Genomic DNA, 26,231 nt, shown 5'->3' with positions numbered 1-26,231 from the left:
GATCTTTTTTTTTCTTCAATGAAAATATGATAGATCTAGTTCTTATGAGAACGAAATTTTAGTAGATTAATTGTTTTGAGATCTAATTCATATATTTTTTGTGCTCGAAATTATAGTAGATTGTGTTGAAGTTTTGGTTTATGTGAGATATACATAAAAAAAATAGAATGCATGATTGAAAATAGTTTTGGGATGTAAATTGTAGAATGCATAAGGCAAATAATAGAATGATTAAGGACAGAGAGTGATATTATTGTTGGAATGAATTGTTATTAGTTTAATTTTTGTAATTTTACATTCAAGTATGATTATTAGTTTTTATGTTTTTGGGATTGTTTCTAATTTGTATAATTACAAAAGATTCGAGATGTCGGGGATGTGGTTAAAAGTTAGTTAAAACTAACTTTGATCTCTTCTGAAATGTAAAATATAGGTTTTGGTTGTCATTGTTTTGGTTGTAGAGAAAGTTCATGGATATAAGTTTAGATGTAGTTTGAAATATGAGTCTATATGTAGTTTTTATGATGTAGGATATCCTACATTGTAAGTTGTGACTTATGTGTATATTTTCTAGAATGTAAAATGCATGTATTTGTAGGTTTACTAGTTGGATCAAGGAGTTCTGTTTGTAACCTTTTTTTTTTTTTTAGAGAAAAGTTCATGAACATAGGTTTAGATTTTAAGTTTATATTTGTTTTCTTGGATGTGGGATAAAATATAGGTTGAGACTTATGTGGATATTTTCTAAAATGTAAAATATAGGTTTTGGTTGTCATTGTTTTGGTTGTAGAGAAAAGTTCATGAGTATAAGTTTAGATGTGATTTGAAATATGAGTCTATATGTTGTTTTTTTATGATGTGAGATATGTTAGAAATGACATTTGGGTCGTTGGCCCATAAGCAAAGTTAATATGTTTTGTCCCACATTAATAAATTTTGAAGAGGTAATATATCAAAGACACGAAATGAAAATACAAAATATGTTAGTGGTGATAGTATAACCCTGTTACCACATGCGTGCCACTAGCGTCGTTCGATCAGGCGGGTTCGGGTAACCGCGTGAATAAAGGAAATAATTTTATTACTTGGACGGCAGTTGTAGCCGACCCACGCGCTCGTCCATCCGATGCCTTTCTCGAGATGCAGTTGGAGCTCCTCTTCTATATATTGAGCGTCACTTCTCATTTCTTTCATCATTCACAAACCGCATGATTAGCACCATGATCGATCGAAATTGCTTTCAAGGCAATGGTTCGTCAGAACACAACAATTCCCTATTAATGACATTCTTACATATTTCCAACATTCTGAAAGCAATTTACAATATCGATCAAGACCTCCAACAAAATTCTACCCGATCTGTCCAAACTAGAGCCACTTGATGGAACAAACAACTGACATTGGTCCCAAAAACTATTTATCTTTTTTTAGCAGCTAGAAGTCGACTATGTCCTTACCACCGATCTGCCATTTGATCCTCCAGCAACCACTCTAGCACATTCTCATCCAGAATCATCCACAGAACCTTCTGCTACTGTTATTGACCAAGTGAAGAAGAACAAAGTGATTGATCTTGAGAAGTATGAAAAGGACAACAAGAATATTTGCAGGCATCTGTTGAACTACATGTCGGACCCAATGTTCATGGCTCAAAAATTTGTCAAGGATATTTGAAGCATTTTGGAATCTCGATATGAAGGAGATAATGTTGGGCAGAAAAAATACGTTGTTAGAAAGTGGCTGCAGTTCTAGATGACAGACGACAAGCCCATTGTGAAACAAATACATGAGTACAAAAACATGGTGGCAAATGTTCTATTTGAAGGCATGAAGATGTATGAAATACTCCAAGCAAATGTTCTGCTCGCTCCCTCATGGAATGACTACCGAAATCACTTAAAGCACAAGAAGAAGGATTTGAAACTTTAGGAACTGATCAATCACATGTGCACGGAAGAAGCCAACAGATTGAAAGATAAGCCAACATCTAAAACTTTAAATTCAGTTAATGCTAACTTAGTCGAATCTTTTGTTGTTAACAAAGACATGATCAAGCAGGATAAAGGGGATAATGGGAAAAACTCAAAACAAAGACAGTTTAAGGCTCCTGGGGAAAATAAAGAAGAAGAAGCTAATTTGTTATGTTTGCAAAAAGGAAAGACATAAGTCAATCAAAGGAAAGGGAGATCAAACCAGAAACTAGCACCTCAAGCCAATCTTATAAAACAATACGATGATGTCATAGCAGCTGTTATGGAGGTCAACATGTAGAAAACAAGACTGATTGGATTCTCGATACTGAAGCCTCAAAACACTTCTGCATCAATTGAAAACTTCTCCATGACTACGAGGATACTACAGATGGAGAATGTGTATTCATGGAAAACTCACCTACTGTAGAAGTAATCGAAAAAGGAAAGGTTATTTTAAAATTAACTTATAGAAAACTCTATCTCTTAGTAATGTTTTGTATGTCTCTTCCCTACGTAGGAACCTGGTGTCTAGGAATCTGTTGAATTGGGCAGGTCTTAAGATTGTACTAGAAGGTGACAAGATTGTCCTCATAAAAAACTGATAATTTGTCGATAAAAGGCATTTGTCCAATGGTCTTTTTGTACTTAATACTATTTCCATGAATACAAATGTTTCTAGTTTCGCCTACATAGTTGAATTTGTTGATTTATGACATGGTAGACTAGGACATGTGAATTTTGCATCAATTAGAAAGCTTAAGGACTTAAGACTTATTAATGCATCTGAATCACATGAAACTGGTAAATGCTCTGTTTGTGTAGAAAGTAAATTCTTTAAGAAACCTTTCAAACTAGTTAATTCCTCTTAATTCTTTTTGTATAGCTTGAAATCAATAAAAAAACCAGAGATGTGCTTCATGAACTATAGAGAAGTTTGTTTTGCAAACTCCTTGTCTTCTTCAACATACATTTTTTTTTAACTTCTTCTTCTTTCTTTCTCAGCCTTCTACCATTTGAAACTTCTCTGAAATTTGGTGAATAAATGGTGAAAAAATGGCGAAGAATGGAATGAAAGAAGCTTGTCGGTGTGGGTTTTTTTTTACAAGCAAAGCACCGAATGAACAACATTCCACCTCACTTTCTCTTTTCCTTTCTATTTATGTTTTTTTTTTATAAAAAACCATTAATTATATATAAAAAAATTATATACTTCATTTCCATTTTCTTTTATTCCTTTCATATTTTTAAAAAAAAAATTCAAAGAAAATATTGGGTTTACAAAGGGACCCACTACTGGTCCCACTAGGTGATCTGTTAACTTTCCGTGAGAAACATACTCATAATGTTGTGTGTTCAATGGAGCACACTTGGGGGAGCGAGACCGTATGAACACTCCTAAATCGAGCGAGTGATCCCGTAGGAACACCCCTAGTTGTGCAAGTGATCGAAGGTACACACGCCATAAATATATTTGTATATGTAGGTACACCTCTAATCGTGCGAGTGGTCTCATCGAAACTCTCCTAGTCGTGTGAGTGACCACGTATACACAATATAACTATCCCCTAACCGTGCATGTAATCCGTAGGTATACCCCTAAATCATGCAAGTGGTTCGGTAGAAACACCCCTAGTAATGCGAGTGACCTCATAGATAAGATCACAATACATGTGGGGTAAAAAGCTCAACAGACAAAGTTAACAGACACACCACAATCCAAAGCATGTAATATCATCATAAACATCATAATATGACATGAATATTAATCATAACATCCTTAAGCATGTGATTAATATATCATGTATCATAAACATCATTAAACATATCAGTCATCATCATCAACATAATATCAATCATCATCTATAGCATCACATTATTCATTTTAGCTACCATTGATGCATAACCATAAATACATACAATCTCTTAAATTCAGTTCAAAGATCCAATAGTAGAATCTCTTATCCGGAGATTAGCTAAAAATATTTCTTTGCTGAAAGTAAATTCCCAATTAAAGCATGTAACGACCCAACTCCTTATACTGAATCGAAGTCATTACTAAATATAGAACAAGTGGTTTAAGTCATAAAATTTAGTAAAACGCATAAGGTTTGAGAAATTTTATTTATGAAAATCCAAACAAGGTAGTTATGCGAAAATGAAATGCGTTCTAAAGTCCTACTCGGGCCCTATCTACATAAAAGATGGTAAATAATGAAGAATACTCAAACTCAGGTACTAAAGTCAAAACAAGAATAAGCGGAAGCAGGAGTCCCTATGGCTCGCCACGGTCACTTCGGGTCGCTCGCCAGCTTGCCTTTGCCCTTGCCTCGTCCTCTACCTGAAAACATGACATGAAGAGAGTGAGTATAAAATACTCAGTAAGGGACCCACTACTAGTCCCACTAGGCGCCTGTTAACTTCCTGTCAGAGTCCTGTAACTGGTACCAAATCTCTGGCACGTTCCCGAACACGTGCAATATGCGCTCCCGTAGGAACGTAACTCTGGTCTTCGGTGCCCCGGGGGACACCTAGGACAATCGGGATGCGAGGACCCCGTCGAGTCACTCGAGTCATATCTATATCCATGCTAGACTGGTGTCCCGTCGGACCGCACAGTCCTAAATAGGTGGTGATCCCGAAGGACACCCATGCAGGTACGACTCTAACAGGTTAAGCTAACAGGTACCCTAATCGCAGTATACATACACATGGCGTCATCATATAACATAACAGATAAATCATCATTACACTCTCCATCTCGACACCCCGTCGTACAGCCATAACAGTTCTCGTCATCACAACAACATGCTATAATATAACCATATCATCATTTGCATCATACTATCATTGATTTCATGCATCGTACAGTCTAGTCCTCAACATGCACATTTGAAGGTATACGTGACCTCATAATTCTAAACATGGAGCTAGTAGTAGAATCTCTTACCTGGAGATTTGGTTGTCGAGTCCTAAAAGTAAGAGAAGGTGTGCTTCCCAAGCAGCAGGGCCCTAAATGGTTAAAGACAACAATTAAACCTAACCTTCAAGGAACAGAGATCCAAGAGTCGTTTGAAGCAACTTACCCCAAAATCAAGGTTGCGCTATTTTCCTTTAAGCCGAGGGAGAATCCCACGCTGCAGCAGTTACTTGGTCCAAGACGTCCCTTAAGGAAAATAATCTAATTTAATTCCGAATTAAATTATTTAGTGCCCAAACCATTGAATCTTACTGGGTAATGCCAAAATAATTAATATAATTACCAAAATTGGATGGGAGGAGCCAAAATAGGCTTGGCGGCTCGGCTGGGAAGAGAACAGGGATCGGCTCGGCTTGGAGGTTGAAGATCGGCTTGGCTCGCGGCGCAGACAGGCGCGGCTCGTGGTGCAGACAGACGCGGCTCGGCTCGGCTCAGCGCAGAGGCTACGCACATACGACTCGCACGCGGGCGCTGCTCGGCTCACGGGTGCACGCGGCGCGGGTCGGGCTTCGGGTCGGAGGCACGCGTCGGTTCGGGTCGCGGAGCGGGTTTTCGGTCGGGTCGGATCTTTGCGCGCGAGGCGCTGGCTTCCGGATTTCGGGTGGCGCGACGGCTGCTGGTGGTCCGGCTACCTACGGCTTCGCTCGGCGACGGCTGCAAACGAGCGTTTCGGCTGCGCTGCGTTGGATCGAAGCGGCGCGACTCGGCTGGCTGACGGGTTGGCTGCGGACGCGCGAAGGTGACGCTGACTCAGCTTCGGGCGATGCGAGAGACGGCTGCAGACACGGCACGACGTGCGTAGCTCCTCCTAGGCGTGCGGCGGCTTGACTCGTCCGGCGCGGCTGGGAGGGTGGTTCGGCTTCTACTGCGGCTGGCTCCCGAGCGCTTGTGCTTGAACTGGCGGCGCGGGTCGGCGGCTAGGGTTTCAAGAAAAACTTTAATTGCTCCTCTTTTTTTTTTTTTGTTTTTCTTATGCACGGGTCCCAAGGCTTCTTTATAAGAAAATATCCTCTTTTTTTTCTATTTCATTTAATTAATTTGAAAACCAACCATCTCCTAAGTCTCCAAATCTCTTGAAATTTTTCCTTATTAACCCCAACTAGGTCCCCACATTTCTCCCTTAACCAACCAACTTTAGTTTAATAAAAACTTCCCCAATTATTTCCAAATAAAAATACTTATTATCTCAAACAAAATAACGATTCCAAACCTTAATTAATCGAAATTTCAAAATGATAAGGTTCTTCCAATAAATTTAAATTTTCCATAACCACACTTAAATATTAATAACAATGAACAAAAATCGAATTTGTTGGGCGTTACAAAGCAGGTCTTAAACAGTAAGAGAAAAACTTTAATATTCTTAATTAATAAAATTTATCAATGACTAGTATCTAAAATTTCCCAATTTAACTTATCCGAAATTTAAGGTTGAAACCAATTCAACCTTGATTGGAAAAAAATACAAGATTCTAAAAAAAATTAGTCAATTGAACCTTTAAATAAACTCCAATTAGATCCAAAATTAAATTAATAATTTTTGCCAACAAATTACTAATTTAATTACCTTAACTTACCAAACTTAACCAAATGGAGATGAAAAATCATTTTAACCTTGATGGAAAAATTCATCACTTAAATCTTCAAGTTTTGCCAAAGCGACCAATCATAACTAAAACTAGTGAGGTGACGACTTTTATCTTAGTGAAGAAGATAAAAGGAATTTTTTTCTTTTTCGAACTTAAGCATTCCAATGTTATTTATAAAACCAAATAATAACAATAATATTTGTTATTATTATTTCCTTTTCCATATATATATAATACTAAAATATACATATATTTTTATTCTCATTATCTTTCCTCAATAAATTTCTTAAATGCACAAAATCTTAAACATTTATAACCATTACTAATAATAATAATAATACTTCTTTAATATTATTATTATTCTCTCACCTTAGATAAACATATATATTTATTTAAACCATTATTATTTTCTCGTTAATTAAATACATAATCTTTTTTCTTGTCAAATCAAAACAACTCTCTCTCCTCAATCAATATTTATGTTTCTCTAAAATAATTAATTATCTTCAATAATAATTAATCTTATTCTTTTTCCAGAATAATTATTCTTTTACAAATAATTATATTTTTCCACAATATAATTATTTTCCTTTTTCGTCTCTTAATAAATATCTTTCTCCAAAATAATTACCCTTAAAAAATAATTTATCTTTATCTTCTTTCCACCATACAATATCTTTCCTAAAATAATTATATCTCAACAAATATAATTATCTTAATCTTCTTCTCTCCAAAATACCATATTTTTTTCCTTAACTAATTATATTTTAACAAATATAATTATCCTTTTTCATTTTCCATAATAGTTATATCCATACATATACAAAATTTTCAAACCTCTACAAAAATCCACTTCTCTAATTTAATTAAATAAGCTCCCAAAATTATTTAATTTAATCCAATTTCAACAACACCAAAAATCCACAGCTTTACTTAAATCTCATAATATACAATTTAATCAAATTTTCAACAAACACCACAAGCCAAAACCTCTAATTAATTAAATATTCATTCAACAAATATTTAATTAATGGAAAACTTGTGTAAATGTAACAAAATACCAAAGTATTTACAGACCATGTAACAAAACTCATAAAATTAACCATTTTTTAAATATTACAGGTTTACTATTCCATCTTTATTTTCTTCCTCGTGATTCGTCTTCCTCCTACTATTTCGTCTTGCCCTTCGATTTTGTATTTCTTTCCTTGCGGTTTCGTCTTTCTTCTTTCCTTTCTTTTCCTGCGATTCCTTTCCATCATCTTTCTTATTTTTCAATTCTTTATTTACGTCATTTAATTTTTATATCGTTTTTCTTTTTTACTCTTTTTTTCGCTTCGATTTCTTTCCATCGGTCTTCCTATTTTTCCTCTTCTTTTTGCGATTTCTTTCCATCGTCTTTCTTCTTTTCCTTTTTTTTACATCGTTTACATTTGGGTAACAAAATCTATAACGACTGTGTACAAATAGCACAATCTAAAAGATCGAGTATAATGAATCTTGAAAAAAAATTATTTAGATTGGAGTAGCCAAATGTAAACGATCGTGTATAAAGAATTTTGAAAAAAAATAATTTAGATTGGAGTAGTCAAACGTAAACGATCGATTAAAAAACATAAATGATTGTAAAAAAAATAAAAAGATAGTATATAAAAAATCTTGAAAAAAATCATTTGGTTGGAGTAGCCAAATGTAAACGATCTTGTAAAAAAAATAAAAAATCGTGTAAAAAAAAAAGTAAATGATCGTCTAAATAAATCTAAACGACCGTGTAACAAAATTAAACGATGGAATTGAAAAGATAAATTGTAGTCATATCTAAACGATCGTGTAGAAATTGTAGTCATATCTAAACGATCGCGTATAAATTGTAGGCATATCTAAACGATCGCATTGTAGTCATATCTAAACGATCATGTTATAGTCATATGTAAACGATCGCGTATAAATTGTAGTCATATCTAAATGATCGCGTATCAAACAATAACCAAATCTAAACGATCGCAAATATATTAGGCGTGTGTTGTTGATGGCGTGGTTGACGGGGTATTTTTGATATTTTATACGGTGGGTCTCTGGATTTTTTCTATTTTTGGAATTGTTCTATAAGGTGTAAATATTTTGCCCTTTTTTTATATTTTTTAAAAAAACTCCTTAATTAATTCCAATTTCAACAAAATCAAATAATTCTCATTAAATGAATTCAACAAAACTAATTAAACAAAACTAAGATAATTAACTCTAAAATTATGTTAATTTAATTTTGTAGCATTACATTTAACTACTTTTAAAGATTTGTGGGGTTTGATTAAAGTAACTAAATCAATTGGTTAGACTAACTAAAAATAGATGGAGAATTACTAAATATGGTAACTTTTTAAAATAGGCTTTGGTTGTTAAAGGCTTGCCATTTTGAAATAAATGCTAACGTTAGTATTATTTTAATTTTTTTTTAAAAAAAACTATCCATTTTGAATTTTTAACCATTTGAATAAGCTTTTTTTTTTTTTTTTTTTTTTTTTGCTATAAATAATCCATTCTTCTTCTCCATTCATAGGAAGACAGAAAAAAAAAAAAAAAAAAAAAAAAACAAAAACAAAAACAAAAAAGATTTTTACAACCTTCACATTTCTTTTTCTTCATCCAAACATCTAATCTCCATAGTCACTACTTCTCTTAGTCTTTTGGGTGCATTTGGTTTGTTTATGAAAAAAATGTTTTTCAATAATACATTTCCTTTTAAACACTTTCTTAAAAATGAGTTTAAAATTTAAATACTTACATTTTTTTATTAGATTTTTTTACAAGTGTTTATATATGAATTTTGTTTGGTTTGTCATATACAAAAAAATATTTATACTTAACTTAAATTACTATAAAAAGACTACTAAACACTATTACCTAACTTCATAAATAAAATACATATATTTTGATTGTTTTAAAAAAAATATATACTTTGAAATTAATTGCACGATATCTTGAAACTAATTGTTTTAAAATTTTGAAATTAGTAAAGTTAAAATCTAGCATTATTTTTTTGTATTAAATTTTATTTTAGAAGTAGAAGTATTTTGATACTTCTATTCATAATCATAAAAACTATAATTGATCTCGTACAACAAAACATAATAATAATAAATTTTCTTAAATAATATTATATTTTTTTGTAATTTAAGGCATTTTTGCAAGGACATTATTATTAACAACCAATAAAAATAGGATGAAACATAATAATAATAATTTATTAACAACCAATAGTGGTATTTTTGTAATTTTCATAAAAAAAGGTTTAAATTTCTTAGTGAATCGCTTTAAAATTCATCACGTAAAAATATGGTTTTCAAGAATTTCTCTAAAATGGATTGTTTTGTAAATCAATTTCTAAAAAATACATTATTTAAATTTTCCAAACACTACAATTGTTTCCAAAATAGTTTTTTTACAAAATTAAACACTTCAAAATCCCAACCAAACACACCTTTCATCACCTCTTAAAAAAACAAAAGATCTATAACATCCATTTTGTTTTCTTTTCTAACAAATCCCAAAATCTTCATTTTGCTCCAAAAAGCTCTCTATGATATCAAAAATCCAACCTACAATAATAATTCTAACTTAATTGGAGGTGTATGGTAGTGCTTAGGACCCAATGATTCACACTTCAAACAACTCCAGAGTTTAGTATTTTAGATTTCAACATTTTTTTTTCTTTTCTTAAGTTATTGTTTTTCTTATTTTCCCATCTTCTTTCTTTTACATTTATTTCTTATCATACTGCGAGTTTCTCTTTTATATATAATTTTTTATTAAACATATTTGGTACATTTATATTCTTATTTTTCATATACTATTTAATATTATATTTTTTTTCTCCATATTTGTTTTTTTTCTAGTTCTTATTTCTCCATTTTTCTTCTATTATAATTATTTCTACATTTTCTTTTCTTTTATAATAATTTTATTTGTTTATTCTTTTTTTACTCGTTATTTGTTCTTCCTTTCTTCTTTTTTTCTAGTAATTTTATTTTCTATTTTATTTTACTTATAGATTACTTTACATTTTACATTTTTATCTTTGTACCTATAGTTATTTAAGTGTTTCTTTGCTTTATGACCTATTCAATATATTCTTGCTAGTTGTCTATTTTTTTTTAATATTTGCAATTAATTTTCTTTTAGAAAAAATCCGTAGATAGAATCTAGGAAATTTAGGAGTCCGATTTTCTAGAATTTTGAGGCGGAAAATCGATTCTTTAGAAGTCCGAGATCGATCCAATATGTTTTTCTTAAAATCTTAATATTCTATTTTATGTTTGCTTAATTTATTCTAATGCTTCTTTACTATTGTTTTTACGTATCTAATTTTCCTATTAAGCCTTATTTTGATTTCTATTTAAAATTTATAAATCTTTCTTATTAAAATTTTCAATATTTTAAAATTCTTCTAATTTAAAATTTTCTAAGTTTTAAAATCTTTCATAAAACTCTTTTATTTCAAATTATTTAGAAGCAATTACTTCAAATATTTGGGTAATGAGGGGTAAAATAAGATATTAATTTTAAAAGAAATTAAAGGATATTTTCAATTGAATATTTTAAATTTGGCTATCATTTTCTAAATGAGTGTTGTGGATGCTAACATTTTCTTTATACATCAATGATTCTTAAACTCAACTCTAGTTTTCACAGACCATTTTTTTAATGATTTTATTTAAAAATTGATTAAAAAAAATTGGTGGCGATTTCTTTTTATTTTGTTTTAAAACTAACTGTTTTGAGACAATTGGTCGTTCCCCATTGTCTTGGACACATGACGACAATAATAATAATAAAACTAAACTAAACTCAACTATCCACTTAAAGGCAAATTCTCTAAACAAGTCAAGAAGAATGATTACAAACTCAACATTTAAACTCAGACAATTATTATCCACTAAACCCCAAAAGATTTTTTTAGTAGTCCTAGAGTTCTTTATAATCCGAGAAATTTGATACTCAAGTCAGTTACCCGTTCTATTCCACCTCGTTACAAGATAAACGAAACAAATAATAGAAAGAAATAAAATGTTCAAAATATATCGAAATTATATTTGTAAATAAGTTGACCATTTTGGTGTTCATAAAAGTAGCCCAAGAGATTATCATGGAAGAATGAGATATTGTTCTCTTTTTTAATACATCTTTTCAAATAAATAAAAAAGGTTAATTTTTATAAATATATTCCATCGACAAAATATTTACCTAACAAAATAAAAAAAAAACTCATAAAGTTGGCATCTTTTTTATAAATATTTAAGATTTGCCATTCCTTTTCGTCTATTTCTTTTTTTCTAATTTTTCTGCCATTTTTTCTTTTTATCGTCTTTCTTACCTTATTTGTGTATTAAAATCTAAACAATTGTGTACGAAAGAGTATTTAAAAAATCGTTTAGATTTGGGACGATCATGTAAAAAAAAACATTTAGCCAAATTTTATATAATCTTGAAAAAATCATTGTGCATGTAACAAACAATAGACAAACGTAAATGATCGTATGGACGTTGTTAACGAAACATTTTTGTGTTTTTTTTTATTGTGGGTCTGTAAATATTTTTTTCGTTGTCGAAATTGTTATATATAATGTATTTTTAAAAACACTGGTTAAAAAATGATTGACTAATACATAAACTAACAAATTAGTTTTCTTTAATCCATGTATGTGGACGACTATTACTAAGAGGCTTTGACGACCCAAAAATCAATAATAAATTGTCAAATTTGGAATGATGGGTTCCCACATGCTCTAATTTATTATCTAAAATAATAATTATTATTTTTTATAACTATGATCATTATAGGATTGGTTGTTTTAAAATGGAAATTAACTAAATATGCAACTTTGCTTTAATCAATACAAATTCAATATAAATTAAATAGGATTAATATGTATTTTGTTTGATTGAATGAAATCAGTGTCGATTTCATTGTATTTGTAATATTAATTCTTTTCCCAATAGTTTATCCAGACGTTCTTATCCAAACCTATAAGTAAACATGAGAATGTCAATATCAACACCAATACAATATTCCTAAAATAGAATATATTGTTTTCTTCAAATTATATATATTGGGAAGAATAATGAAAGCAAGTATAAAATCAATTTGACTTATATATTATTTTGGAATAAGTTTAACTAAAACTTTTCCTACTTTATAAGGTACTCTTCTTTTTTTTATCCTAAACTTTTGCTTTGATTGAATTTTACTTTCAAGACTTGGACTTTTAATTGTGATAATTTTTATATTATATGTTTAACTTTTTGAATAATTGATTAATGAAAATATATTGATTTTAAGTAAGATTAGCTTATCAATAAGTGATGACTTTTTATTATAAAGGTGGAAAGTTCGATCTTCCGTCTCCAATTATTGTAGAACAAAACTATATGTTTTGTGATGATCATTACTATGGATAAGAATTCTAAAATGAATAAATAAAAGAAACAAATTGCTTGGATTTAAATCGTGTCTCACACATATATACACACATGGTGTTTTTTAATAGATTATTATTTAGTACATTATGTCTCGGTTTTTGGTTGAATTTATTGATAAATATAACATTCATACAATTGGAGTAATAATTGAATAGTGTTTGAGTTTGATAACTGATCATACCAATGAATTTCTTTTTTTAGTTAAAAGAATTATCTTAAAAAAAGTTCTTCATTCAAAATTAAGGTAAGTATATTTTTAAACTATTGATTTTTAGTTCAAGATAATTTTAGAAAAATTTAACATTCTCTTTATTAATAATTTGGTTTTTAGTTTATGAAAATTAAGTCTCCAATTTCTACTCCAATCAATTTATATCCAAAGTTTTATTGTTTACATTTTAAAAATGTTTTAAGACCAAAGTCAAATTTTAAAAACTAAACAAATTAGTTGCTAAAAACTTGTTTTTAATTTTGAAATTACTAATTCGTTTGTTTAAGCTCGCATCATAACAATTCCAAATAAATTCTATGATTAATTTTAAAAACTAAAAATAAAAAGTAAATAGTTACTAAATAAAATATATTATTAATAAAAGTACAAAATTAAAGAACATCATTTTATAATTTAGCAAAATAAAAGAGAAATGGTCACAACGTTAATATTGTACTTTTTGACAATTAATACAATATTTATCCATATTGACCACCAAGATTTTATTAAAAGAATAAAAAGTTTCCAACTTATTTTGGGTCTTTTAGTGCATCTATGACATTATACCGACATTCTACTAATTTTTCAAATCTTACAGTAAGTTGTGTTATATGCATTTTTTTTTTAAAAATCAAATTAGGGTATTTTGGAAAATATTAAATCATTCCATAAAAGAAAATTAGTAAAATTTGGAGGTAGAGTTAAAAGATTTTGATAATGAAAATATAAGAATATAAAAAGATTAAGGGAAAAAGAAAGGGGGGGGGGGGGGGGGGTGGTTTCAAGTGGTATAGGAAGTAGCGAATCGGAGTGTGAGTCATCATCTCAATAATTAGCAATGACATGATCTTAAAGAAGAGCACTACTACAATTGTCTTTTCTCATTGGCCGATTCTTTCACTTTCTTAAATCCTCTTTCCCCTTCCCTTTCCCTTTCCCTTTCCCTCCCCCACTCTCATCCCCCACCCCCTACCTCTCCACGCTCCCGACTTCTCCTTTCTTTATATAACTCCCTACCCCCCCTTCCCGCCGCCCTCCTCCGCCCCCGCCGCCAGGACCCCCCCCCCCCCTCCCCTCCTATTCTACCCACTCCAAACCCTACTTCTTTTTTCCTTTTCCTATCCATATCCATATCCATATCTCACCTTTTCCTCTGAACATTCGGTTCTCTTCTCATCACCTTTCCCATGGCTGAGTTGACTCAGCCGGAGGTCTACTCGCCCGGGACTCTGCAGGTCTGGAAGACCCTCTTGAACTGGTTGGCTTTCTTCTTCCAGATCTTTGTTTCCATCCTCACAGCTTTTGGACACCTTCGTCTTCTTTCTTCTCATTCTTCTTCCTCTCCGTCTTTTAAACCTTTGCCCGTCGTTGAACTTCCTGACCATGAGTTGCTTGCTGCCTCTGCTGTTGATATTGCTTCTGTTGAAGACGAGGACGAGTCCGATGGGCTTATGGAGAAACTGACGGTATTTTCAATGTTTTTTTTTTAAATCTTTCTTTTGTTGATTACTCGTTATGAATGGGTTCTGCCAAGTGTTTGTGTTTGGATTCAATTTGTGTTTGACCTTTCTTGAAATTTTGGTGTGTTTGTGCTGATTAGGTTATCTCAATTTTGTGATTATTGGGATTATGCATTATCCTCCTTCTATGGGTTTACGACAGTGATTTCGATATATGTTTAAGTTTGATTTTATCTTACTTAGAAGGAGTAGGGTTCAACAGGTTTGGTCTTTGCCTGTGTGGGAAAATTCATTGATAACATTTTCATGTGGTGAAGCAGGGTTGTGTCTTTTCTTAGTGAAATTGGGTTAAGGAAAACTTCAACTTCATTGGCTATAGTTCATTTAATGGATGAAAGAATTTAGCTCTCTAACTTTCTGTAAATGCTTATCGCAATTTGAAGGAACTGTCTTCTTTTGTTTTAGAACCCAATGTTATGGTTGATGATTTGAATTTCCAATATTAGAAATTTGTTGAGATGCTTTGTGAAGTTGAAAAATGGTTTCCAAAAATTACTTTGAGTTCCATAAAGCCACATGGGTGATTGTGTCTTCTTTTCTGCTTGCTTTATTCTCTTTTGGGTGGGTATTGGGGTCCTCTTTTTTTCCTTGAATTTCTCCTTTTATTTTGTTCCCAAGATTCCATATCTGACGTTGGACAATTACAGATAGTTCTCGACTTGGATGAAACACTCATATGTGCATATGAAACATCTACTTTGCCTGCTATTATTCGCAGTCAAGCAATAGAAGCTGGATTGAAGTCTTTTGAACTCGAGTGCTATTCTTCAGACAAGGTAATTTCCTTTTTCAGTAACCTTGTAATATTTTATTTTTCTGAGTTTTAGTTCAACTTTCTTGCCTGGTTATGGTGTTGTTTGAAGGACTGTGAAGGGAAGCCTAAGGTCAACTATGTTACTGTCTTTGAGCGGCCCGGTTTGCATGATTTCTTAAAACATCTAGGTGGATTTGCAGATCTTGTACTCTTCACAGCTGGTCTTGAAGGTTTGTAGACTCTACCCTCTATAGATTATCAAATAATGATCACCCTCTCTTTACCTTTGAATGAAAAAAGAACTCGAATCTGAAGGATGCCATCTATGTCTATACCTCAGGGTATGCAAGACCTCTTGTCGACAGGATAGATGAAGAAAATCGATTTAGTCTTAGACTGTACAGGCCTTCAACGATTAGCACGTAAGTACTGTTTCTGCTATGTTCTTCTTTTTATTTTGTCAGCATTACAAATATTTTCTATTTTTACTTCTATTTGGGGTCAGCTGAGTTTCTGTCTATAAAGATATAATACTAAACGAGCTATCCAATCTCAAGGAATCAAACTTGCCCTTTCCAGAAACAAGTTTGAATCATTCAGGAGTTTTGAGTAAAAGTTGTTGAACTATTTGTTTTTATATCCTGAAGTTCACTATTTACTGATGCAGGCTATGATAAGTTAGTTTGGTTGATTAGTTAGTTGAGGAACTGAGTCATTTTCTGTTCCTAAATTCAAGCGGTTTTTCTACAGATTTATTCTTTGTTGAATCACTTTTGTTAGGGTGTATTTATTGTGTGTTTACTATTGATTCTGAAATGATCAAAATCACTTTGTCCTTTCCAAAATGACTTGCAAAAATGCTTTTAATTATTTAAAATCAAATTTAATAATATGAAAATGTGTTTAAAAGTGTGAAATTAATAAGTTGAATTGATTTTGAGTAATTAAACACGTGTTCCATAATGATTTTAAGCACAACAAAGTAGATTTTTCGCTATTTCAAAATCATTTTCAACATGCATTTAATTATTTAAAGTCAATTAGTTGTTTGTTTTTACACTTCTAAGAACAATTTTTATATCCTCAAAAATGATTATGAATGACTAAAAACGTGTTTTAAGGTATGATTTTACATATGCAAAAAGCGTTTTTAACCGTTTTGAAATCACTTCCATTAATTCCTTAATTCTACATTGAGTCCATATAACCGTTTTCTAAGATCATGTTGAATGTTTTAAGCGTCATAATGTTTTTAATTACATAAGCCTAGTCATTTTGAAAGGATTTGAAATATTGGAAGGAATAGGATGAAACTTCACATACCTTCTACAAAAGTTCAAACTAAGTGAACTGTTTACTCCTTGTAACAGGGAATACCGAGATCACGTGAAGGATCTATCCTGCCTATCAAAGGATCTAAGAAGAATAGTCATCGTTGACAACAATCCTTTCAGTTTTTTACTCCAACCTCTAAATGGAATTCCTTGCATTCCATTTTCTGCAGGGCAACCACACGATTCACAGGTATGAAGGAAATCATGAAAATTCGAAAACTTCCAGTTCCTTTAACAATAATACATTTTGACAACAATTCAATTCATGACCAACTATTTCTGTTGCTTGTTCTCCACATACATACAGCTCCTAGATGTCATTCTTCCACTTCTAGAGCACCTATCGCAGCAGAACGACGTCAGGCCGGTGCTGTACGAAAGATTCCATATGCCTGAATGGTTTCAGAAGCATGGAATTCCAACCTACGTCAAATAAAGATTTGTGCAAGAGAAAAGGTACATTCTTCTTCTCTGCACCATGTCAACAGTTGACATAGTTAGCTTGTTCAAAGGGCAGCACCTTCATAAGTCAGATGTTGATTCTTGAAGTTTTGTATAGCTCCACCATGTTGTACATCATGGATATGATCCCAAATAGTTTCATCCCATTGTTTGAAAATTATATATAGTGTTAAAATTTGTAAATTGTGTAGGAATTCTGATTTGTAATTTATTCATGCAATGCTGTTGGATATGTTTGTAGGAATTTCTTCAACCTTTTACCAATAAATAGTTTGAGTTTCTCCGCCACCCCCTTGGTTGCTCTAACTACTGTAGTTTCTACCATGTTTTCTTTCTTCTTCTTCTTCCTTTTTTTTTTTTTTTTTTTTGGTTTTGTATATCTTAAAAACTTAGGATGTTTGGGCCTTAAATTGTCCGGGACGTAGTGATCTATTATTATTCACTCAATATTTGGTTATCTCATTGTAATAACTGAAGTTTCCATGTATTATAAGTCACACCTAGCTTCGTTAAAACTATTTGAAAACCCTTATTTTTTTATCATGTTTACTGTTTCATAACCATCTTCTCTTCGCATTTATAATTCATATTAAAATTATAAATTATAATCACTAACCTAATGCCTTGAACAGCCCTTGAAGAATTGTTTTAGGGGTTTGCTTAAAAAATTTCTTGCGAATAATTTTATTTAGGTTGAAATATTTTGTTTCTCTATTTTCAAAAAAAAAAAAAAAAAAAAAAAGATTAAAATAGCATTTTAGGTTATGCTTTGAAGTTCATTAAATTTTGATCCATATATATTTTAGCCGAAGTTCTATATTTTCATTTGTCCAATTTTATTTAAATTTTTTTTGAAAATTTTTGTTTAAATTTCTTTTTCTAAAATGACTTATTTTTTAAAAATTAAATACGTGAGAATGCGTTCTACACCTTAGTTTCCATTTTTGTTTATTATTGACCGTTTGATTTATTTGCCGTTATCGTGTGAATTTTAGCATAAATTTTGAAAACATTTTTCCATGTGTGTTGTTGTCAGAAAATTATTTTTGCTATTTAACTAATTTCGGTATAAATTAACTTTAAAGATTTAATGAAGATTTATTAAAAATATATGGAAGAAATTTAGAAGTACAAGAATCGAAATGCCATACGGTTATTATTTTAAAATGTATGATTTTGATAAGAACAATATTAATTGTCTTCAAAGACTTGTTTAAACGAACTAAATGAATACGCAAGCAATTTATATATATATATCTTTGTGTAACAGCTATCAAATGATGATAATAATAATATTCTAGTTTGAGTTTGAAGATGAAAGCAAAATAGTATCCTAAAGCATTGTTGTGTTGTCATCCATCTGCAGCTTTGGCCATTTTAAGAAGTGAATTTTATTTCACCTTATAAGATTTCCAATTTCTTAACCATACTATCTCTTTTAATTTATAAAAACTAAACCTTTGAATCCTCATCTCACCTCTAATACTATAAAACATTTTATAGACTCAAACTCATAAACTTTAAATATTATTTTTGGTCTGTTTGTTCAATTTTAATCACTCTCTTTTACTAAACATTGATCTTTAAATTCTTTCAACTCATGTGAAAAGATGTCCCAAGTGGTAATAGGTGGAAAAACGTTTTTTTGTTACTTCAAGTTTATTTGACAAGAAAATTGGTTGTCTCACCATAACTTGAACTTCAACGACTAACTAAGCGTGTACATTAATCTTAACATATCATTCATGAAACCCACTTTCAATTTTTTAGATTAGATGTTTGAATCCTTATTTCAAAAAGAAATTAATGATTGGTTTTTTTTGGTCCTTCAATATTTATTGGATGAACAGGGAATGAGTAAGATCAATGAATAGGACTTAGACCTACCAAGACCTATTCAATTCTTTGAATTTTGTTGTTGATTTTGTGTTATAAAATTATATTCAATTAAATGAGGTTTTTGGTTGAGTTGACTTTTCAAGTCTATTTATCTAAAAAAAGGAAAAGAAAAGAAAAAGAAAAAGAAAAAGAAAAAGAAAGTTGAAAGTTTGACCAAAATGACAAAGATTCTCATTGGTTGTAAGTGGGCTTGGTTTGGTTACCAATAGCTAAGCTTTTGTTTGGTGTCTTCTTGATTTTGACGAATGGTAACATCTTTATAAAGTTATTCTTAAAATCAAGAATTGGTCTTTCAACTATTACTCACTTTCCATCGCTTTTTAATTTTTTTTTAATCCAATATTATATTTAATATTTGTAAATAGTTCAAACTTATAGAAACTTTAATCTTTCACTTCACAAACTATTAAATTTAACAATAAATAAATAAAGAAAATTCACCATTATATATATAAAAGATAATTTGTAAGAGAACGACACATAATAATACATCTTTTTTTTTTTTATTATTATTTTTATGATCTATATGTTAAGTCATTTGTTATCAACAAGGTTACCTTTTATATGACAGATATAGAAAATAAAATTTAATGAACAAAAAGGGGATAGATTTGAAAATTTAAAAAGTTAAGAGAACAAATGAAAAAGAAAACTTGGATTAATTATAATTTTAAAAGATTTTTTTTTTTTTTTAAGGAAAAAAAATTCTAACATAAACTTTCAAAATGTTAGATTGTGAAAAAAATATATTTGGTCTCTAAATTCTTCTGAAAGCAACAATTTAGGGGTGTTTGTGGTAAGGAGTTAGTTAGTATAGTTTTAGGGTTATTAAAGTTTGATTATAATAGTTTGTGATTGAAAGATTATTTTAACTTGAGCTATAGTAGTATGTTTTTAATGCCTAAACTAATTTAGTTTGAGTAGGAAATAGTAAAAATGGTAGTAAAGAATTAAAAAGAAATGATGAATGTCAAATAATAAAAATTATAGCAAATAGGAAATCATGTAATGAATAAGAGGTTTTGAAATAATGTTTAGGGTAGATAATTGGAGGATTTTTACGTAGTAGTTACTATAACAAAGATATGGTTATTATAGAAACTAAATTGTTAAAATATTCAAAAGTACACATAACTAAATCATTATCTTACTCAGGAGAAAATTTAGGGACAATTTTTTTCTTTTAAAAAAAGAGAGTAAAGAAAGATAATAGAAATAAAAATATAATTGACTTTAAACAAGAAGGAAGCCAACATTCTGAATTTCAAACAAAAAGAAAAAAAAAATGAAGAAACACTTATTAGAGACCTAAAAATTTTAGAGGACAAAATAGACACAAACATAAAAGTTGAGTACTTATAGATCATTAAAAATAATAATAATAATAATAATAAGAAGAAGAGACTACTTATATGAAAGGTTAAGAACTAAAGCGACCTGAAAAGAAACATAATGAAAAGCAAAGGGGGTTAGGAGAAAATGAGTTTGGGACAAAAAGTGGGTAGTGAGCTAAAGTATGAAGAGTTTTGTAACCCAAAAGTCCAAACAAAGGGACAACATACAATAGTTAGTTCTTTTGGTTGAGTGAAGTTGACCACTTTACAACTTTGTTTTGTCCTAAAACCATCATTCATACACATTTACAAAAAAAGCAAACCAATTTACAACCCCTTGTTTGTTTTAATTTTGTCTCCTTCAAATTCTCTTTCATTCTTATTTCTAACAACTTCAAATCCACTTTTAATAATCACATATCTCCTCATCTACGTTTTTAGTTCCTTATATATTTGTAAAGAATCTAACTATTAACTCATGATATTGATAAAAATAACAATTGATATTTTTTTTCTTTTCGCAATACGTGAAATGGAGAAATTGAACTATCGACATAGAAGTTAGAAGTGTTGTAGTATAACCATTAATGTCAGTTAGAGTAACTTAAGAATAGGTTTAAATTGATGGTTTTAACGGAGTTAAGAATAAAAGAGTATATTCTCTGATAACTTAACAATGAGAATAATTGAAGTTAAATTGATTTGTTCAAAGATGTTTCATTAATTGTAAAGATAGAGACTAAACTATTATTTCTCATAATTCTAGTAATTATAACGTAAATATAATAATTCGTTTTTTCAAATAACATAATACTTCAACAATAATCGATATATATTCATTCTTTTAGGTTGAACTTGAAGGTTCAAACCCTAATATCCAATCACAACGATATTAGACAAAACCCAACAAAAACCTTCTCCTCCAATTTGGATATATATTCCTTCAAAATAAATATTTTCTCTCTTTTCTTCTACATTTTTCATCGTTGAAGAAGAGAAAATGAGAAATTCATAGAGGCATGATATTAATAGATTTACTATATATTTAACATTTAATTTAAGTATATTTTAAATAAGACACAAATCCAAACATAGATTTATACACATCATTATCAATATTTGGAACATAAATCTTGTAAGTAAACAACATTTCAAATTTCAAATTCCAATTGACTAAAAATATTACATATTAAAACAAAAATATATGTTTGATTTTTTGTTGAATAAAAAAGGAAGTGATGTCCAAATTCCAAAACCAAAAAAGAAAAGAAAAAAAGAAAAAGAGAAAAATAAAAGAGGCCATAAAGATAATGTGTTGGTGAAGAATTAATTAATATAATGAACATAAATAATAAATAATAAAACTTGGAAATGTATAGATAATGTTGTCATCTTCTCAAACATATATCCATCATTCTCCTCACAACACCTCATTTTAATTCTTTTCTCTTTTCTCAAAAAATATATTGAATCATTCTTTTTCACATCTATTTTTGCTACGTTTTTAACTACAAAAAAACAATAATTTAACTATGTTTTCTTTAGCTGTTTTTATTTGCATTTTTCAAGATTCCATTTACTTGTTATAGATCTCAAGTCTATCCTTTAACTTTCATGTGTTGTCCTACCTTTCCAATGTTTTTTTTCTCTTTAAAATGTTCCTTTTTTAATCTCTTCAAATTCCAAAAGATAATTTTATATATATATATATATATTGCCTCTTTATATATTTAAAATATTAAATTGATGGAGGAGATGAATTTATGCCACACAAAGCTTCATCAATTTGATAAAACAGTAAAAGAATCAACAACAACATTCGAGACGAATCCACAGTTAACAACAAAGACGCAAGACATTGTTAACCTAGTTCAATGAAACAACATCTACGTCTGAGAGATCCTTGACCCGACTTAGAGATTTTATTTCTTTGATATATTAATCATAATCATACACTTATAATGTTTAGTACAGAGTTTAACATAACTATTTTTCACTCAGTACTATTAGTGATATAATATTATAGAAAGTAAATATATCACTAAATTATTTCAAAGATGACTTGGCTAACCAAAATCTCCCCCTTAATGAAGTTTCTCATCGATCAACAAATTAAGGTAGTATACTGAAGGAACTCCCTTGAATCACATCCAACATTGAGACGTAAGCAAAAGTTCTTTATATCATCATACAACTGAAGCTTGAATTTTAAATACTAAAACTTTGATACTTATTGTTACTACAATAAAAGCAGCAGCTACAAACTGCGCCAATGAATGAAAACTTACACGTTTCGGGTTATGTTTTTCTGATTATACAATTGAGATGTTGTTATGCACTTTTTCTATCACACACGCTGCTGACAATATCTCTCACAACCAAGGTAAACAACCCTAAAAGATTACCAAAACTCGATCAAACATAAGTCTACTTTAGGAACAAATCTTCTACGTTTAAAGAAAGAAATATTTTCATAAAAGACCCAAATGATATCTTTTTTAAAGTAGAATATTCTTCACTAACTTTCATAAAAGAGGAAGCTTTTTGCCACGTCAACCAATCAAGAGGAAAACATTGAACAAATCAAACAACCATGCGATGCGGGCCCACAAAAAATCTAATAGAATTGATAAAACATTTAGAAATTGAATTAGGTCGAGAAAAAAGTTTCTAACTATTACTTCATAATTCTTCATAATATACAATTGAAAGGTGGATGAATTTAATACATACCAAGAATACGATAGAAATATCAAGTTAACTCGATTTTTTGAGTACCAATGGAGTTAAATTTATGGTACTTTGAATCTTTCATTTGATGAATTGTGTTGGAATATGATCAACTAGTTAATCAATTAAGTAATGTTTTGGCATATTATTATTTTTTAATTTTGAGAAGTATCTCATTTCAATTGGAGAGAGTTCTCTGTCTCTTTCTTTCTTTTTAATTTTTTTTTTTATATTTTATCTTGAGTTGTAAAAGATATTATTTGTGTTTGATTTTTATATATATACATGATATTCTCCCAACAATAATAATAATATTTTGGTATGTGTTGTTTCTAAACCTACCTTTTTCTTTACCTATGAATTAAACAATCATTTGGGTCTATCAACCATATAACACTTTTCTTTTTCTCTCTTATCTCTCCATCTCTCATCTCTCATATATATATAGATATATGTGAAAATATTTAAGGTATTGGAAATTAACAAAAAAAATAAAAAGAAAATAGAGGTGTGGGTCCATGGGCTATTTATTTATTTATTTATTTATTTATTTAGAATGTTAAAGAGAATAATATAATAAAGATAATATGGGATGTAATTAATCTATCATGCAACAATATATAGGAAGGAATATTTAAAAAGCCAAGATTTTAAAAGTCTCTAATTTAGTTTAAATTTAAAATATAGAGCTAAACTGATTTATACGCTATATATATATATATATATATAATCATCAGTAGTGTGCAAATCTGGATAAACGTGTGTGTGTATATATATATATTCTAATTCACATTAGAAAAAGAAAATTATATGATCGATAAAAGCAAAAAAAGAGCAAAAAAAGAAGAATATGTGTATTGGTGTTGATTGAAATAGACTTTCATTTTTCATTATAATATCCTCAATTAGCTATTATAACTCAAAGAGAATTAAAGGGAAGGTTTTTTTCTTTCTTTTTTTTTTTTTAATTAAAATTTTCACATGATCAAATTCAAATATTCACATTTTTAATTTTCTTCTTTCTTCTTTATTTTCCATTATGTGTGTTATGTTATGATTTTTCTATATTCTTCTCCATGTTTTATATATGTTATTTTACTCTCAAATTGGTATTGGATCAGATGTATTAATTCTTTTTTGTATGAATTTTCCTTCTTTCCTTTTCCATTTCAAGGTTGATAGGGATTACTTCCAAATGAATTTGGTGATTACCCTCTATTTCTCAAATTTGTTTTCGTCAATTTTTGTTGAATTGATTTTAATTACTATCTCTTTCAGTTTTTTAAAAATTAAGTTTACCCTGCCTTCTTTATTCTGCTTCCTAATCAAATTTATTAGATTTAGGGTTTAATTTGGGTTTTGTTAATTTTTTGTTTAAATTTATTAAATCTATCGAATATTAATTGATTAGACTTTTATGAATTTTGTTAGGTTTGGTATATTTATTTCACAGCTATTATTTCGCAACTTTTTATTTCACCATCTGTATTATTTTATATTATTTTACGACCTGTATTATTATTATTATTATTATTTATTTTCCAATATCTATGTATGAAAAATTCATTTTTTGCCATATGAATATAAAAAATTTGAGAAGGGAAAGAATAATATTTATTTAGGAATTTTACAATTTAGATTCTATAAATACATGAAACTTTTCATTTTGAAAATTTAATTAATAATTTTTTAAAATAAAATATATCAACAATTTTATATTTTAAAATGTGATTAAATAGTGTTTTATTTGAAATTTATTAATTTTTCACATAAATGAAATTTTAGGATGGAGATAAAAAAATTAAATGTTATTTTTCTAATAGCTCTAATGTCATTCATAATTATCAATTCATGCTTAACTTTTTTTCTTAAATGTGAATTCAGAACAATGAAACCTTAAAAAAAAAAAAATTAAATTTTGTTTTATGAATAATTTAGTTTTAAAAGATAAAATTTTGGTAACCATTTTTATGAGTATCGTAGGATGTTAACATTTCCTATACACAATTGATTCATGAACCTAAATCTGAATTTACATAGACGAGTATTTTTCGGTGACTAATCACACCTTAATATAGTTGGTGGCAAATCCAAACCTATTTATTTATTAAAATTAAATAATCAAGAACGTCGGTTGCTTCACATCGCAATCACATCACGACAATTTTCATTGTGAAAAAGCTTTAATCGCGTAAGTTAATCATATCTCTTCAAGTTTCAACTAATAAATATTATTAAATATGAAAAAGACTATTATTTAAATTTATTATTAATGTATTCATAAAAATCCATAAATACATATTAATACATATTTAACACAAATATATCTCAAAATTTTCGTGTTTTCTGTTTTTTTTTTATGAATTTTCACCGTATTTTAAGTTTTATTATCTATTTTTTAATAGATGTTTTCAAAAATTAAGTTAAACAAATATAAAAAAGAAAAAAAAATATATATTTAAAAAACTTGTTTAATTCTATTTTTTAAATTTGATTAGAAAATGGTGAGTAGAGTTTTTAATGAATATAAAAAATATAATTTGAAAATGGTAAACAAACAAACATAAATAGTTTATCCTTTTGTTTTTGTTTAGAATAATATGGTTAATTCTCTACTAATAATTAGTTTTGGATTCTCATCCGATTATAAACTTTTTAAGTGATCTTTTTGTAAAGTTTTTTTCTTCTTCTTTTTTTGTTATTTAATTTAATTTAATTTTGTGTGTTAAAGTTGTGAAAGGTATTGACATCTATATCCATCCAATGACATTTATGTTTCTATTTGAGGATTACAATATCACTTTTATAAATAGTTTCAAATGGGTTTTAGAAAGCATCATTATTCAAAAAAGAATAGTGAAGTATAGGTTTAAATTAGAAATCCAAAGTCTATAACTTTATGGAAGAGATGAATTTTGGAGGTAAATAAATAGACAAGAAGTTTGTATTTCATATTATGTAAGAGTTTATG

The 26,231-nt window shown here is 29.3% G+C and overlaps 1 protein-coding gene across 1 annotated transcript; it reads left to right on the top strand.

Moving 5' to 3' along the window:
- The first annotated feature begins 14,104 nt into the window (after positions 1 to 14,104).
- Positions 14,105 to 17,585, top strand: LOC103501444 (uncharacterized). Its single transcript, XM_008465019.2, has 6 exons — positions 14,105 to 14,693; positions 15,395 to 15,523; positions 15,611 to 15,731; positions 15,842 to 15,923; positions 16,872 to 17,025; positions 17,143 to 17,585. The coding sequence occupies exons 1-6, from the start codon at positions 14,415 to 14,417 to the stop codon at positions 17,269 to 17,271; spliced, it is 894 nt and encodes a 297-aa protein (XP_008463241.2). The 5' UTR covers positions 14,105 to 14,414; the 3' UTR covers positions 17,272 to 17,585.
- The last annotated feature ends 8,646 nt before the right edge of the window (positions 17,586 to 26,231 follow it).

Source organism: Cucumis melo, chromosome 10, assembly GCF_025177605.1.
Source record: "Cucumis melo cultivar AY chromosome 10, USDA_Cmelo_AY_1.0, whole genome shotgun sequence".
In the NCBI taxonomy this organism is placed as follows: Eukaryota; Viridiplantae; Streptophyta; class Magnoliopsida; order Cucurbitales; family Cucurbitaceae; genus Cucumis; species Cucumis melo.
Note: the sequence above shows the minus strand (reverse complement) of the source record. Positions and strands in the feature narration are given on the sequence as shown.